The 15,538-nt window shown below is 41.5% G+C and overlaps 1 protein-coding gene across 1 annotated transcript; it reads right to left on the reverse strand.

Annotated features, from left to right (window-relative positions):
- Positions 1-739: 739 nt before the first annotated feature.
- Positions 740-15,441, reverse strand: smc6 (structural maintenance of chromosomes 6). Its single transcript, XM_010743939.3, has 27 exons — positions 15,208-15,441; positions 14,015-14,190; positions 13,826-13,937; positions 12,539-12,644; positions 12,284-12,420; positions 11,613-11,674; positions 11,451-11,531; positions 11,242-11,343; positions 9,830-9,949; positions 9,592-9,687; positions 9,257-9,403; positions 9,086-9,174; positions 8,831-9,001; positions 8,568-8,746; positions 7,432-7,633; positions 7,231-7,345; positions 6,975-7,135; positions 5,964-6,099; positions 5,785-5,865; positions 5,516-5,686; positions 5,290-5,427; positions 5,015-5,160; positions 3,031-3,156; positions 2,813-2,918; positions 2,319-2,471; positions 2,144-2,241; positions 740-1,346 (listed from the first exon to the last, which is right to left on the reverse strand). The coding sequence occupies exons 2-27, from the start codon at positions 14,174-14,176 to the stop codon at positions 1,259-1,261; spliced, it is 3,285 nt and encodes a 1,094-aa protein (XP_010742241.3). The 5' UTR covers positions 14,177-14,190; positions 15,208-15,441; the 3' UTR covers positions 740-1,258.
- Between the last annotated feature and the right edge of the window lie 97 nt (positions 15,442-15,538).

Below are 15,538 nucleotides of genomic sequence, written 5' to 3' on the forward strand. Positions count from 1 at the left end.
GGAGCTCGCTCGTGAGAGAAGCTCCACTTCCAGTGCAGCAAAAGAAAAGGGGGACAAGCCTTACATATATGTTTACTGGACACGCTGCATTCCTACTTTTTTGTAAAGGAGAAACTTTTTATTGAAAAGGTCTCATCTTCTAATCTATTCCATTCCGCAACAACAATCATTGAAGATGCACGACCCTCAAGAGAGGTGCTCGACAAAGCTTTTGAAAGAGCGTTTGAGGGAAAGGTTTAAGTGTGGAAATTCTCTTTCAACAGTTTTGCTTCCCCATTTTTCTAGGCTATGCAAGCATGGACTGGAGTGTCTGCTTGTAGTCCACTTTCATTAGTGGAGGTTGCAGAAGCTTTCTCACTGTTCTGTCTCTAAACATAACGAACCCCTCGCTTCATTAACGTCTCTTATTGTTTTGTACATTTCAGTCCAGTCACTGGCGTCAGATTATTTGTCTAGTAAATGTTTATATCAAATATGAAAAAGAAAAATCATTATACAAGTGACTGTATTCTTTTATACATGTGGCATGTGTTGCACCCAAAAATAATTCTGTAGTGATTAAAATGAATAAACCATCACCGGGCTTTTTCAAAAGACACAGTCTGGGCAGGTGTAATTAATGGGAAACGAACAGAGCCGACTTTAACGCCGCGTTGGAGATATACGCGTTAGATGCGGATGAATGGACGGGGACGCATGAATGGATATGAATGAAAATGTGTTGTCCAAAAAAAAAAAATGTCCTCACAAAGTTTATTGTAGCAGGGATGGTGACTGATAGTAACTAATGTTAGATGAGCGTTATTTTAACGTCAGAGACGTCACAGAGCACAAATATGATCATGGTCATTAAAGAGGGCAAACTTATATAACTATTAATACTGAGAGGTCGAGTAGAGTCCTGGATTCACAGAGTTAAAGACTCCTGAGGTAAAACTATTTAAAAAAATGTACTGTATCAAAATATTTTCAGTGTAACATAGTAAACTTACATAAGGCTACAAATGAGATGAAGACTCTCTACTCATAACTGAAAAGTTACTGAAGAACAAGCCCCTCAGTGTAATAGCGGACGATAAATATTCATGATATTAATATTAGGAATAGAAACGCAGCCTTCACGGTGAAACAACCCATGAAATGTTGGCACACCAACGCCGCGTCAAGGTAACGTATACGGTAAAACACAATAATATTTACAAGGTTTCATAACACCAGCAAACAAACTAAATGTGAAATGACGTCGCGGGTGTTCGGCTCACACGTCCTCATCCCCCGTTTCACTCTGGACTCTTTCCGGATCCTGAAGCTGGTGGATTTTGATGAAGCTGGTTTTGGGTAGATTTCTGAAAGACACAAAGTAAGATTAACATCTGATCAGCCATCAAATATTACTGAAACGCTTCATAAAAGCAAAGAGGGGAAAACATTCAGATATTATTATGATGTATAAGAGGTCCAGTGAGAAACTACGGTGGCTACAAAATGTGCCAAAAACACAAAAGTCCAATCTGGAGCCAGTGTTTAGTTTGTCTGCTCTGGGCTACTGTAGAAACACGGTAAAAAATTCCTATATTTAGGTGATTTTTTACCACAAAGACACAAGACTGGTCTCTGCAAAAAGCAAGGTGTATTTCCTAAAACGTCCTTTAAAGATGCAGGTTAGTGGTTCGTAACCTCCTGTCTTTGAAACACGAAATGTCCTATCTACAGTCACTGTTTATTTTAATTTAGTTTAGGTCATTAAACTGTACTATTCTGTAAATAGAGCACTCTAAATCTGACACTGGACCTTTAAATTAATATTTAAATAATGCAATTAGGTCTAATAACAAAAATGTGATATTATATATATATTTTATATTCTTTAAATATCATTTATAATGATATAAACAAGTATTAGTAACATATTTTATGTCTTTTTAAAATAACTTCAAATAAATCAGGTACAAAAACCAAAAGAAAATGTGTACTTTTATTTTTATAGTTTTTATCTAAACACTAAATAAATAATCGTGTCGTGAATTGTCCTACAAAAGGATGAGTTGAGTAATAGATAATAACGAATCAGTTATTGATCAGATGGCACACATAGGCCTCCATAGAGTTTCAAGGGCAGCATGTAAACAGAGAAAAGCGCCACCTTGTGTTGAGCGGAGTGATGAAGACAAACTGTCGAAGGTGCTGCCGCTCCGACAGCTCCAGGAGGAGATCCAGGGAGATTCTGCGATTGTGCATATCCTGCATATTAAAGATGAAGATCGTTCAGTCAAAAAGTCAAAACTTTATACAAACTGTGTCTGTTTTTGTGCACTCACCATGTAGACGTCGAACTCATCGAGGCATCTGAAGGGAGATTCTGTGATCTCCCAAAGGGAGAGCATGAAACAAACCGTGGAGAAGGAGCGTTCACCACCCGACAGCGACCTCATGTCACTCACACCATCATCCTCCCTGCCCGGAGGCTTTACCTTTAGCAGAAGAGGTTTTGACAGAAGTGAAATAAGAAGTCAGAGGTTCCAGGATGAAAAATGACAGGAGCGAGAGGAAGGACGACAAGTGGACCAGGTTCCCTCCCGTCTTCCCGACACTGGTTAACCTACGAACTCTTCCATCTACAAACAATGTTGGAGTTTGTATCCTCTACCATCCCCTCGACCCTCGACCCTTCATCCATTATCTTTAAGAAATGTAGCCACATCTTTTCTTCAACATGTGATTAAAAACAAAACCCAACAACATCGCCACAGGATAAATGCTGTAAAACAAACACAGGATCAAACTTTTGACTAAAAAAGATGAACAGACGTACCGAGATCGATAGCGTTTCATTGTTGTGGTCAAACACCATGGAGCCACAGCAGTTCATCTTTATCAGAAAGTTATTGAAGTACAACTTGCATCTGACAGAGAGCGACCTTCAGGAAGAAGAAAAGAATCAGACAACAGCTGGACTCTCCACTGCCAGTTAAACGCACCGTAATTATGTATTTCTCAATTGTTTCTCAGACTCAGCAGACCGTTACGTACCGGCGCATTACTTTGTATCTGTTCTGCCTGTCTGACATGATGTTGTCGAGTCGATCGATGAACCTCCGCAGATCTCTCACTTGGTTGGATTTCTGTCTGTAGAGAGCGAGGGCCTCGGCGTACTCTCTAATAATGACGGCAGAGGACAGGACATTTTTATTACTCCAGAATAAGGTCAGAAGATGATTTAGAGAGGCAGATTGGATTGAAGGACACAGAAGAAGAAACTGAAAGAAGAAGAAACTGAAAAACCGAAAACAAACTGTAAACTGAAACAGCTGAGTATGCTGAGGTCATGTTGTTGTTGTTGTTATTCAGATAAGATAACATGGCATAACATAACACAGCATGGCATGACAAGACATAACATAACGTGATGTGACGTAGTGTAGTGTAACATGACATGACATAGCATAACATAGCATAGCATGACAAGACATAACATAATGTGATGTGATGTGACGTGACATGACGTAGCGTAGCATATCATGACATGACATGAGATGACATAACGTAACGTGATGTGATGTGATGTGACGTGACGAAGCGTAGCGTATCATGACATGACATGACATAACGTGATGTGACGTAGCGTAGCGTAACATGACATGAAATGACATAACGTGATGTGACGTGACGTAGCATAGCGTAACATGCCATGACATAACGTGATGTGACGTAGCGTATCATGACATGACATGACATAACATAACGTGATGTGACGTAGCGTAGCGTAACATGACATGACATGACATAACGTGATGTGATGTGACGTAGTGTAGCGTAACATGACATGACATGACATAGCATAGCATAGTTTAACATAACATGGCATAGCTTAGCATAGCATGACATGACATAACGTGATGTGATGTGACGTGACGTAGTGTCGCGTTACATGACATGACATAGCATAACATAGTTTAACATAACATGGCATAGCTTAGCCTAGCATAGCACGACAAGACATAAGATAACGTGACATGACATGACATAACATAGCAGAGCATGGTTTGACATAACATGGCATAGCATAGCTTAGCATAGCTTAGCATAGCATAGCATGACAAGACATAATGTAGCATAGTGTAGCGTGACATGACATAACTTTATCGATCCCACATCGGGGAAATTCACTTGTCACAGTGGCTCACCATATATAAGGTGGCTCAGAATATATAGTATATATATAAATACTAAATAAATAAATAAATAAATAAATAAATGAATAGGGGATCCTGGTGGCTCAACAGGTGAGCAGTGAGCTCCCCACCTATGAAAGGCTGAGTCCTTCCTGCAGCGATTCTGACCCCGACCTGAAGTCCACTGTGTGTTGTTCCCACTCTCAATCCATTCATCAACTGTCCACTAATGTTTTTATCGTTTTCATTGTTGTTGTTGTATTTAGTATCATTATTATTACTTATTTAAGATTACTTAACTCACATTACATCCTTAAAAACACTATTATTTATTATATTTTCTATATTTACTTACTCTAAAGGGCTTTTGAGACTTTATTGGACAGCGACAGTCTGAGAAAGACAGGAAGGCGGTAGAGAGAGAGTAAAGGAGCAGCAAAGGGCAATGGGCCACAGGTTGGAGTCGTGCGGTAAGGACCGAGCCTTTGTACATAAATACTGCATTAGAGGTGAAAGTCATGCATTAAAAATGTAATTAAAATCTAATATTTATATTAATTATATTACTATTACTGATGCATGGATATTTAAGCAGCATTGTACTGTTGCAGTTGGTCAAGGTGGAGCTAACTACTTTATATTTATGTATAATATTTTCTGAAATGTAGAAGTATAAAGTGTCAAAGTAAAATATCACTCAAGTACAGGTACTTCTATATCTGTATTTATCTGTGCACCTCTTTGCTGCTCATAGAAGAACTGTGGCACTGAGGTTCAGCCTCTCACTAACTGAAATCCTTCTGCAGCCCCAGATGTTTTTAGAAAAGCCTGTCATTCTTCACCTGACCACCTGCTGGTGCTCCCCGTGGCTGCTCTCGTACACCTTGATCGTCCTCTTCAGCCGAGTGATTTCCGCGTCGATGCTCTTGGTGGTGCCGATCACCTGCTGCCGCTCCGGGCTGATCTCCGTGGCTTTGGCCACATATTCCTGTTGTCACATGCGAGGTCTGGATGACTATTCCGTCGAGTTTGCTAACTCTAAAGCTTGAAAAGCCTCCGAGGTGAACGAAAGAACTAAATGTAATCTGTTGAACAAATGAAGCACAGCGCTCGTTACCTGTAACTCTTCTTCTCTATGGGTAAGGTCACTTTTCATAGCTTGAATGTTGTCTTCGTGAGCCTTGAGTTTGTTCTCTAAAACCTTCAGGTTTCGTTCATGTTTTGCACACTCAGCCTCCAGCTTCATCTGCTCGTCCTTTGGGGTCAATAAATAATGATAATCACTACTTCAAACATCAGATGAAACATCTAGACTATAATAATATAACAAAGCTTTACTGTACCTTTAACGGCTCCACGTCCTCGGGAAGCTGATCAATCCGCTCTCTAACAGAAGCGTACTTGGACTCTGCTTCCTCCACTGTTTCCCGATGCTTGTCCAGCTCCGTCTTTGCCTCGTGGACAGTCTGCTTCTCTGCCTCGATTTTCTGTCTGTTCTCTTGGGCAACTTCCTCCTGCAACGAGCACTCGAGGACATTAGACTCACATAATCCGCGGTAGGATCTATGTCTGTTATGTTTAGAAGGGGTGAAAATAAAATCTAAGTGATCACCAAGGAGCTGATGTCATCGATTTGCTCCTCACCGGCAGTCTCCAGCTCAGTTATTGTTGCCTTGACTTGATTCACAGAGGCCTGCGTTGAAAAGGTCAAAAAGGTATAAAATCAAACTTTACTTCCAACATAGAGAAGAACAAGAATGAAGAAGTGAATCCAGTTTCTGGTTCACTGACCAGAGTCTTCTTCAGGGTCATGATGGTGCTGTTCAGCTCGCCCTCCATGCTCACGATTTCCTCAGACACAAAGGTCGCGTGGAGCTGAAACCTGGACAGCTGAGCCTGGAGATTCTCCAGGTCGGACTCCAACATACTGTGACAGACACGATCGATTTGAAACCAAAAGTCCACACAGTAAATGTAAAAACAGAAACCTGCTGGTACTAAAGATAAAGTATCACTGATGTTGGGCAGCCAAGCACAGTGCAAATTTCCATTTGACGGCTGAATGACGCCCAAACAATCCATCTGTAACCTGTCAATCAAAGCATCCATGCTCTTAATCCTGCATAACTTTAAGCCTTGATATAATGTGAACAGGTGAGTAATATAAAAATTCACCCTCAGTACAGTTGTCATGAAAGGTCGGACTACAGGCGGACTCACTTCTGGAGCCGGCCTCAAGTGATTGAGGATTTACAGTTTTCAGCGCCTCAGCATCGGCTTCACTTCACAGACACGGAGGCTGCACTCAACATAAAGCTGCGGGCGGTTAACTTAGCTTGGCATGAAGTGTGAAAACAGGATGGCCCAGCCTGGCTCGGGTTAAACAAACACTAAGGTGCAGATGGTTACACATTGCCTCCCTTTGTCTCTGGATGTTTCCGTTAGTAGTTTCAGTTTTACTGACTACAGAGTGGTATCAATCTACTCATCGCTCAGCAAGAAAGTGAAAAGCGTATTTGTCAAACTGGTCTGTAAACTTAAGGGAAAGGTCACCTGTAGATAGTGTGTTGTTGTGTAAGTGCTGCCTGCTCTGTCTTTAGTTAATGGTAACCTACTAGTTCTGACACGATGAAGTTTGTTTGCCAGAATCAGATTACCAGCGGCCGGTTAAAACTTGTATTTCAGATTTTTTTCAAACTCATAAGAAATATATAAAATATCAATTTTGGTATTTTCTCTTCTACAGCTTCTGTTTTTTATGCTCACACTCAATGGGCATAAAAAACAAAATATCCTAGTTACCTTATTTCAGTCTCCAGATCTCCACCAAGATATTTGGCCATGCTGAAGTCGGAGGTGTAGTAACGGTTTGGATACACCTGATCTCCCTCGATAGTGAAGGCCTCACGGCAGTTTTTGGGCGGCCGTCCTTGCTGCATGACCTTCCTGGCTTTGTCTTTTTCCTTTGATAAAACACAGATCAGATGGTGATGAAACAAACCAAAAAAAAAAACGACCACATCAATCCTCAAACGCCTGCATTATTAAACACACTAACTTTGATTATCAGAATTGATTCTATCCCCCTCATATCAATCAGGCAGTTGATGATGACCGGGTTTGATGCTGTGATCGTGTCCAGCACAGACGGGTACTCTGGATGATGTGCTTTCCTGCACGAGCAAGACAAAAAATAGCTTCAATATGTGTCGGTGGGGGGGAAACGCCTTGGAAGAAAGGTCAACAAAGTGCGGCTGACCGTCCGTGAATGTTGTAAACTTTTTCAGAGAAAGGGCTGACGATGATCTGCGGCCTGTTTCCCTTCGGATAATAGCGAGACATCAGCTCCTGGAGGACTAACTCATCCTTGTAGTTGTCACAGCAGAAAGCCTTCATGAAGCTCCGCAGACAGCACTCCACGGCTACGGCCAACGTGGGATCCTTCAGGCTGATGCAAACCCCTGAGAGCAAACACAGACTGTCAACCACAAAGTGTAACATCCAACTGAACCCACTGCAAATGTACGAAGACGTGCATGAACTGAAAATACATAAACCAAAGCATCCGTGTGGTAGTTTCTAAAGGAGAGTAGGTTAATATATAGTTTTACGTATAAAATAGTCAATCAATGGCTCGGGTTAACAATAACAAACCAGACTATCTTTATCTGGAAGCAGTTGCCAGGCAACCGGCAGCAAGACAGGGCCTCAGGAAGTCACTGCTCCTGGCTAAGAAATAGTCCAGGACATATCCCACCCCCTGTAAAAACCACAACGGGCCTCACGCAATAAGTGATATACAAACAGAAGTCCATTCTTGGGCATGTGCCAGAGTATTTACACACCGTACACACGGTTCTTATGTCGTATTTACTGGGCGTTACCTTTAATGGATGGTTAAGAACATCTGGTACATCTAGAGTTGACAAATAAGTGTTTTTTTTATGTGTTACTGAACTTTAGAGGTGCTGGTAGGAGGATTACCTTGTTGAACGGAAAGGTATGATATCTAACTCTGGGGAAAAAATCAAATAAGTGCATTTTTCAAAAAGTCCTTCCTGAGAAAAACTGGTTCTTGACCTCTGGAGCACTTTGAATTCTCTGAAAAACTGGTTCTTGACCTCTGGAGCACTTTGAATTCTCTGGGGAACCTTTTTTTTTATCCTTTCTTGCTGTTCACAGTTCTTTGTGGAACTTTTGAGACATAATTTTAGCACTTTTGGTGCTTTGACGAACCTTTTCATGTTAAATAATCTCACCTGGAATACCGATTACTTATTTTATTCTTTGCAGAAACTTGCAGAACTGAAAAATGTTGACCACGAGGAGCAACTTCAGGTTCTGACTTGAACCTTTATTTCTGAGCCAACAAAACACACAAAGCTAGAGAGTCACCTATTGGACCGACGGGCCTCTTGAGGAAGCGTCCTTTGGCGTACGCTTCATCGATCGACTCCAGCAGGTCCGGCACGTGATCTCCAAACCGCTTCAGTTTGTTTGAGCGACTGGCGAGGAGCTGATTCTTCCTCTTCAGTTTGGACGCGTACAGAACCTGGATATTTCTCTCCTCCATTCTAGTGAACACGAGCAGAGGTTAAAGATGTAACTCTGATTTACACCACGCCGCCCCGCGTCCTCACATTCACGTCATCTCGTACCTCAGCTTGTCTCGTTCTTCCTTCCCTTTGAAAAGCGCCTGATGTTTGTTCTTGATCTCCTGATTCAGCTGCGAACATGTTTTCTCAAGCTCGGCGAGCTGCTCTCTCAGACTGGATATCTTCTCCTGCTGCTCTGTGTATTCTGTCTCTCCATTATTGCTTAGGCTCCCGCTACAATGCAGCGAAAGAAAAACAGATGAATGCACGCATTCGTTAAAGTTAAAGGCGTCATTCTGAGGCTTCCTGCTGCCCTACCTTGTTTTTGCCTTGTTAATTTTCTCCTGAAGAATGTCCTGCTCTTGCTCTGACTGTTTGAGTTTGTTCAGAGCCCGGACGTAGACAATCTATGGGAGAAGATGATGTCTCTTTAAGTGTAAATGATGCATATTCAGAATACAATAATGCAGCTTTGTTCAGACTCGGTACCTCCTGTTCCTTGTGAGCTTTGCTAATGATCTTCACTTGCTCTTTCAACCTGAGACTGTCTCCTGACAGAGACTCTTGTTCCTCCCTCAGACCGTCAACTCTGCCTCTGATGCACTGAAGTTTCTTTTCTATATGCGTGACCCGAGTCTGCGTGAGAGATGAGAGAGAAAAAGACGACATGTAGAAGCACAATGGTGTTTTTCATTGGAGGACATCTACCGTGAACACTCGAAAGCAGCACGTGGACTAAAGGGCATTCGGTGAGAGTCTGAAGGGCTCCAACGTTTTTTAAACAGATTTGCATATATTGAACAGAGCAGGAAGACTTGACTCACCTGACAGAGCTGAAGGTTGTCCTGATGTTTGTAATTGTTCTCTTCGTTTTCAATGTCCTCCTTCAGCTGCTGCACAAGCTGTTCTTTCTCTTGAACCTGAGAGCGATGAAATTAAATTAACACGATTCACCCCGTTCCTTCTTCCTTATCTTTTTTTTCTTATCTTTTTATCTTTTCATACTTCCCAAACACTCTTCAGAATGCATAATAATATGAACCTAAATTTAAGTGCGCTTACCAAACACCACGCCATGGCTTTCTTCAGATTCTCCAGAACCACTTTCATCTCGCTGAACGATGACAGATTTTCATACCTTTCTTTCTTCTGTAGAAATTCTAGTTTCAGGTCCTTGAGACTCTGAACGCAAACACGTGCGAGAGCTTCAATAAATATATGCAGGGAAGCAAACATTTATCTGTACAGCACATAAAACCAAGAGATACTAATGTGAAATATAAGTCACAATCGAGTACTGTAAAACAAATTAAAGGTACTTGAGTATCTTCATTTAAAGATACTTTATTCTTCTAGTCCTCTACATCTAGAGGCAAGTACTGTTTACTCCACTACATGTGTCTGTCAGCTTTAGTTACTTTCAGATTACATTCTTCACTCACACCACCCAAGTATGACAAAATGCAGCATTCGTGCCATCTAGGGTGCCAACCAAGTGGCTAAAGTACAAAAAAACTGCAGTTCCTCAAACGTCCACTTGAGGCTGGCTCCAGAAGTGAGTCAGTCTCCATAAGTCCCCATGTTAAACTGAGTTTTATTGCTAGAAATCTGGATAACTAGCCACAGCCAGGATTTCAGGAGTCCAGGCCAACCCCTGCCACCATCCACAATATTTGACTCCACCTGTTTTTTTTATTTATTTGAATTTTTCACATTTTATAACTGCAGGATTATCTGTAAACACAGGTGGACTCAGAGATCACACCCCCCAAGTATAAAAAAATGCAGTATTAGTGCCCTCTAGGGTGCTAACCAAGCGGCAGTTCCTCTAACGTCCACTTGAGGCTGGCTCCAGAAGTGAGTCAGTCCATAAGTCCCCATGTCCAAATGTCCAACTTCACAGCAGAAATAAACATGTTTACAGTCTGGTACAAAAAACTGTTTTGGTCTCTGTAGCTAATTTCCCCGTTCATGACAACTGTACTGAGGGTGAATTTATATACAACTCACCTGTTCACATTATATTAAGGCTTAAAGTTATGCAGGATTAAGAGCGTGGACGCTTTGATTGACAGGTGGGTGTCGTTACAGATGACTCAGGTCTCATTCAGCCCACCTCTGCTCCACCCATGCTCCATATCTTTTGGCCTACGTCATGGATACGATGTCCATGTTTTCTACTGTCTATGTATTAATCCCAAAACAATATATATATGATGGTAAAACACTGACAGGGATCATCATACTTCAGAATGAGTACTTTTATTTTCAATACCTTCAGTCAATTTTGCTGATCCACAATAGGTATCAGTCAGTATCCAAGGTACTGAGTTTGTAAAGTATTCCAAAAGCTCGCTGAAAAGCTCTTGGTTGACGACATCAAGACAAAAATATAAATCTGTAAATTCCTGAACTGCTGTTGAAAGATCTGATGTGATAAACGGACAGTAAAGATCGTGTGTTGGATGCAGTACCTCCTCTTGTCTCTCAACCTGCTGTCTTGTGACTGTTTTAGTGTGCTTGATGTGGATGTAATCCCTCTTCATCTGTTCCAGCAGAGTCGCTTTCATGAAGAACTACAAAAGAGGCCAAAAACATTCATTCAAAACACACTGAAAAATAAAACGATTAATTATCTTCTCTCAGTGCAGATGTAATCTTAAATAACACGGCAGCGTTGTACCTTATACTTGTCCGATTCACTCTTTGAATGCAGGAACTGTTTGCTCATTTCTTGGTTGAGAATGGACACCGGGTTATCCAACTGCAACACACAGAACAAGTGTGCTGCTCAGCCTCTTCAGCTATAATCATGATGCAGTAAGACGGATGTGTGTGTCCGTACCTGGATGTTGAAGTGGTCCAGAATGGCCATCAGCTCTTCCTTCTTGTTTGAGATGAGTTGTCCTGAAATACAAGAGAGAAAACGACTGATGTGGTTCAAAGCTCTGCTGCTGTTGTTAAAATAAAAGCTATCTCTGGTTCCAGCTTCTCGGGCGTGAGGATTTAATGTGCTTAGAACAAACTCAATATGAATTTCTTTGAGTTTTTCAGCGTTTGACACATAAAACAAGATTTTGAATGCGTCACACCGAGCTGCAGGAAATTATAACGAGCCTTTTCACCGTTTTCTGCAAAGACGTGTTGTTGGTGTCGGTGTCGTTGGTGTTCAGAGGCAAACGTTGCAATCAGTGAGTGCCGCACAAGTGCACGTCAACTCCCTTTAACTCACGAAATAACTGAGTGACATTTACAACCTCTGAAAAACATCAGTCCACACGTGAATGTAAATACGTCTCACATTTACATTCACACTTGGACGGATGGTACGAAGCAGTGAAAACAGTGCCATGCGTATAAAACGCGTGCAGGTTTATAGAGGAAAATTCCCGACCGAGAGTGAAGAATGTATACAGCTCGGAGGGATAAAGGTCTGACCGAACTGCCATGTGTGTCGAGACATTTAGGGAAGGTTTCATAAAACTTGGGCACATCTGTAAGTCAGGAAAAAAATACCTGATTTGCTCTTCAGTCTGCAGGTCCGACAACCGTCACATGAGATGCGATGCTCGACTGAGATGCAGTCGCCGTAGACGTCTCTTTTATAAGCATCTGGTCCTCTGTTTCTCAGCTTTATTGTTATATCTGCAGTACTGGGGAGCAGACTGTACTGTGATTGCATGTTAAGACCGGCGTCCCACCGGTAAGGAAAATCACAGCATTTCCAACACGTATCAACACGGTGTGGGAACGTGATGTACTCTGACTTACTTTTCGCCGGTCTTTACAAAATCCTTCAGCGACACTCCTCTGTTTGTGAACGTGGCCTTCCCACCGAGGCCTACGATCAAAGCAGTCAGGATGGCACTTTTCCCACCTGAGAGTTAAATCAGAAGCGACAAGAACAGGCGATTAAATCACTGCATGAAAAAGACACCACGAATGTTACCACGCCAAACACAGAAATCAGGAGGGTCGTTCTTAGTCAACCAAAAGTTACATGATTTATTTCCCTAAATGCTGAGTCACTTTAATTGATAATTCCACCCCATGTATTTCTTCATGCAGACAGATGTTTAAATATCGGATGTATATTAAAAAACAAAGCGTATCTGTGGATGTTGCTGTGATGCAACAGAAAAGACCATAATCTCTTATTCAGATGCTGATTATTAATAATCTGTGACGAGGAGACATTAAGAATTATTTAGTTGGACTGACAACAGCAAAAATATGTCAACCGATAAAGAAGCATGCAAGTTGGCATCACTGTACATACACCCCATAATTGCTAAAGTTATTAGTTACCAAATTAAATCACATAACATCCAAACTTTGATTATTTTTTGATGCCTTTGGGCACTGATATGAGACGGAACCTGTGACACTGTAGCATCCAAACTTCCAATCAAATCAGCAAACTCTTGTTTGTTTGTTTCCTCTATGAAAATCAATTTGACTGAGTGTCCCTCCATATTTTCCCCCTGTGCCCCTCATTGGTGTTTTTCCAAGTGAAAACTCAAATATTCCCCAGTGTCAGCTTTTCCCATGTGGAGATTTATGCGGAATCAACCGAGTTTTGGCCATTTTTGTTATTCTTCTTATTATTATTGGGGGCATTTTAAGACTTAATTGGATTACGATAATAGGGAGACAGAAAAAGAGGGAAATGAAAATTGTGACAGCCCATTTTACAGCCCAAACAATAGATTAACAGATCAATTGACTATGGAAATAGTTAGTTAGTTAGTTAGTTAGTTAGTTAGTTAGTTAGTTAGTTAGTTAGTTAGTTAGTTGCATAGTTAATCTCTGTATGAAGTAATTGTTTATAAAATGTATTGTAAGCATAAAGTACTGCAATTTCCCACTGGAGTAACAAGGTGTCTGTCTGTCTGTCTGTCTGTCTGTCTGTCTGTCTGTCTCACAGCACATAAAAGACAGTCCTGTTTTTAAAGATCCTGTCGCGTTCACAGGCTGTGGCTCTGTTACTGACATTGTTCAACACACAAGCCAAAGTCAACAGCAGATCAGATGACATTTAAAAAATCTTGTTCTTACTTCCATTGTTGCCAGTGATGAAATTCACGTTGGGCCCAAACTGGAACGGGCCGAGCAAGTGGTGACACATGAAATTCTTCAGAGTGACGCTTTCAATGAGGCCGATATCTCCCTGGAAATATGATATGGTTAATGATCCGGTGAGATGTAAAGACAAATTATTGGTGCATCATGGAGGGAATTACTGACTGTGGCAGAGTGAGAGAAGCCGCCGCCGCCGCCGGAGGAGGATGATGATGATGGTCTCTGATGGTTCGTTTCTTCTGCTGCATCTTTGAGACCTGCAGCTGTCAGTCGGCGGCTCTTGACAGCTGGCGCATCGCCGATCACTTTGCCTTTCCTCTTACTCATTTTGAAACAAGTCACTGGAAATAGAATTAACAGGAAGACTCAGAACACTAATTTCAGTACTCTAAAGACACCGGTTATCAAACCAGGGTGCTTGAGTGGGTTGTAGGGAGACCCTGGAGGGTGGAACAACAAGAAAAGAAATATGTTTGGCTGTTTTAAACCATAGTTACTTATAGGAATCCTAGTTTGACTTTTTTTTATCTTCAAACTTGGTGCAGGTGCAACTATTGTGGACATTTTTTCTTCACTGAAAGAGGCAGAGATGCCAGGTTTCCCTCTAAGAGTCCACTTTGTTTTACAGTTTACAGTTCAGGTTCAGTGACAGGTCACTTCTTGTTGTGCACTTTTGATGTCTTACACGCTTGCGTGTTACACAAAAACACATTATTAATACTTTAGTTCCGTCCACAACGTGACGCCTCCAACAAATTCTTCAAGTTCCTCCTCGACGGCGGGCAAAGCGAACAAATCTATTTTGAGAAGTGCACAGAAGTGACGTCAGACATACTGAAAAGCTCTAAACAACAATGCAAATAGAGTAAACTGGTTTGAAAGAGTGGTGAGCATGAATATAAAAAAATAAAAAAATAAATGTGAGCCTTGTGTTCCAAGTCTTGAAGCCAGGAAGCCACCGCCTGAAAGCTGCACCAACACACTGCACAAACAGCAGCAGATGTTGTGAAATGAAAAAAGAAAAAAGAAGCAGATTAAACATTTAGATCAAATGTTTTAGAAGGGATCCACACTGTGAGTCAGATTCATTAGGACTGGAAGGTTTGGGTTGCTTACAGATCACAGATTCAGATTGAAATCATTAATTTCAAAGTCATTAAAGTTTGGGGATATCTGTCAGCTGAACATGTTGAGCTTTTCCCACAGCTCAACACAACACGCCTTAGTACACACACACACACACACTGCTTACTCTCTTGACTTAAAACCAGCAGTGCAGCAACAGGTGACTTTAAAAATCCTTGGTAAACTTTAGCTTTTTTTATTTTATTTATTAGTATTATGACAAGTTTGCCTACCATTGTGCGATTGCCTGTGTGTGCAGCCTGCAAGAATAACATGATCATAGAGAGAGGAGACCGTTTTTGAGACTTCCTGGTCGGGGTGAGCTGAGCTGAGCTCGAAGTGCTGCAGACAGTTGACAGTTTGTGTGTGTGTGTGTGTGGGTGTCACTTCACTTCCAAACACGGAACCGATCACCGTGCCGCGTGATCGGCTCCGCCGCCCCGCCTACCCTTGTGCGCGTCCACACAGACGACCAAAAAAAAAAAAAAAAAACACCCTCACCTTTTGTATGTTTGAATGAATGCAAACTTTAGACGTTAAAATCCTGCAGAGACATAAACACAT

Source organism: Larimichthys crocea, chromosome XXIV (assembly GCF_000972845.2).
Source record: "Larimichthys crocea isolate SSNF chromosome XXIV, L_crocea_2.0, whole genome shotgun sequence".
Taxonomy (NCBI): Eukaryota; Metazoa; Chordata; class Actinopteri; family Sciaenidae; genus Larimichthys; species Larimichthys crocea.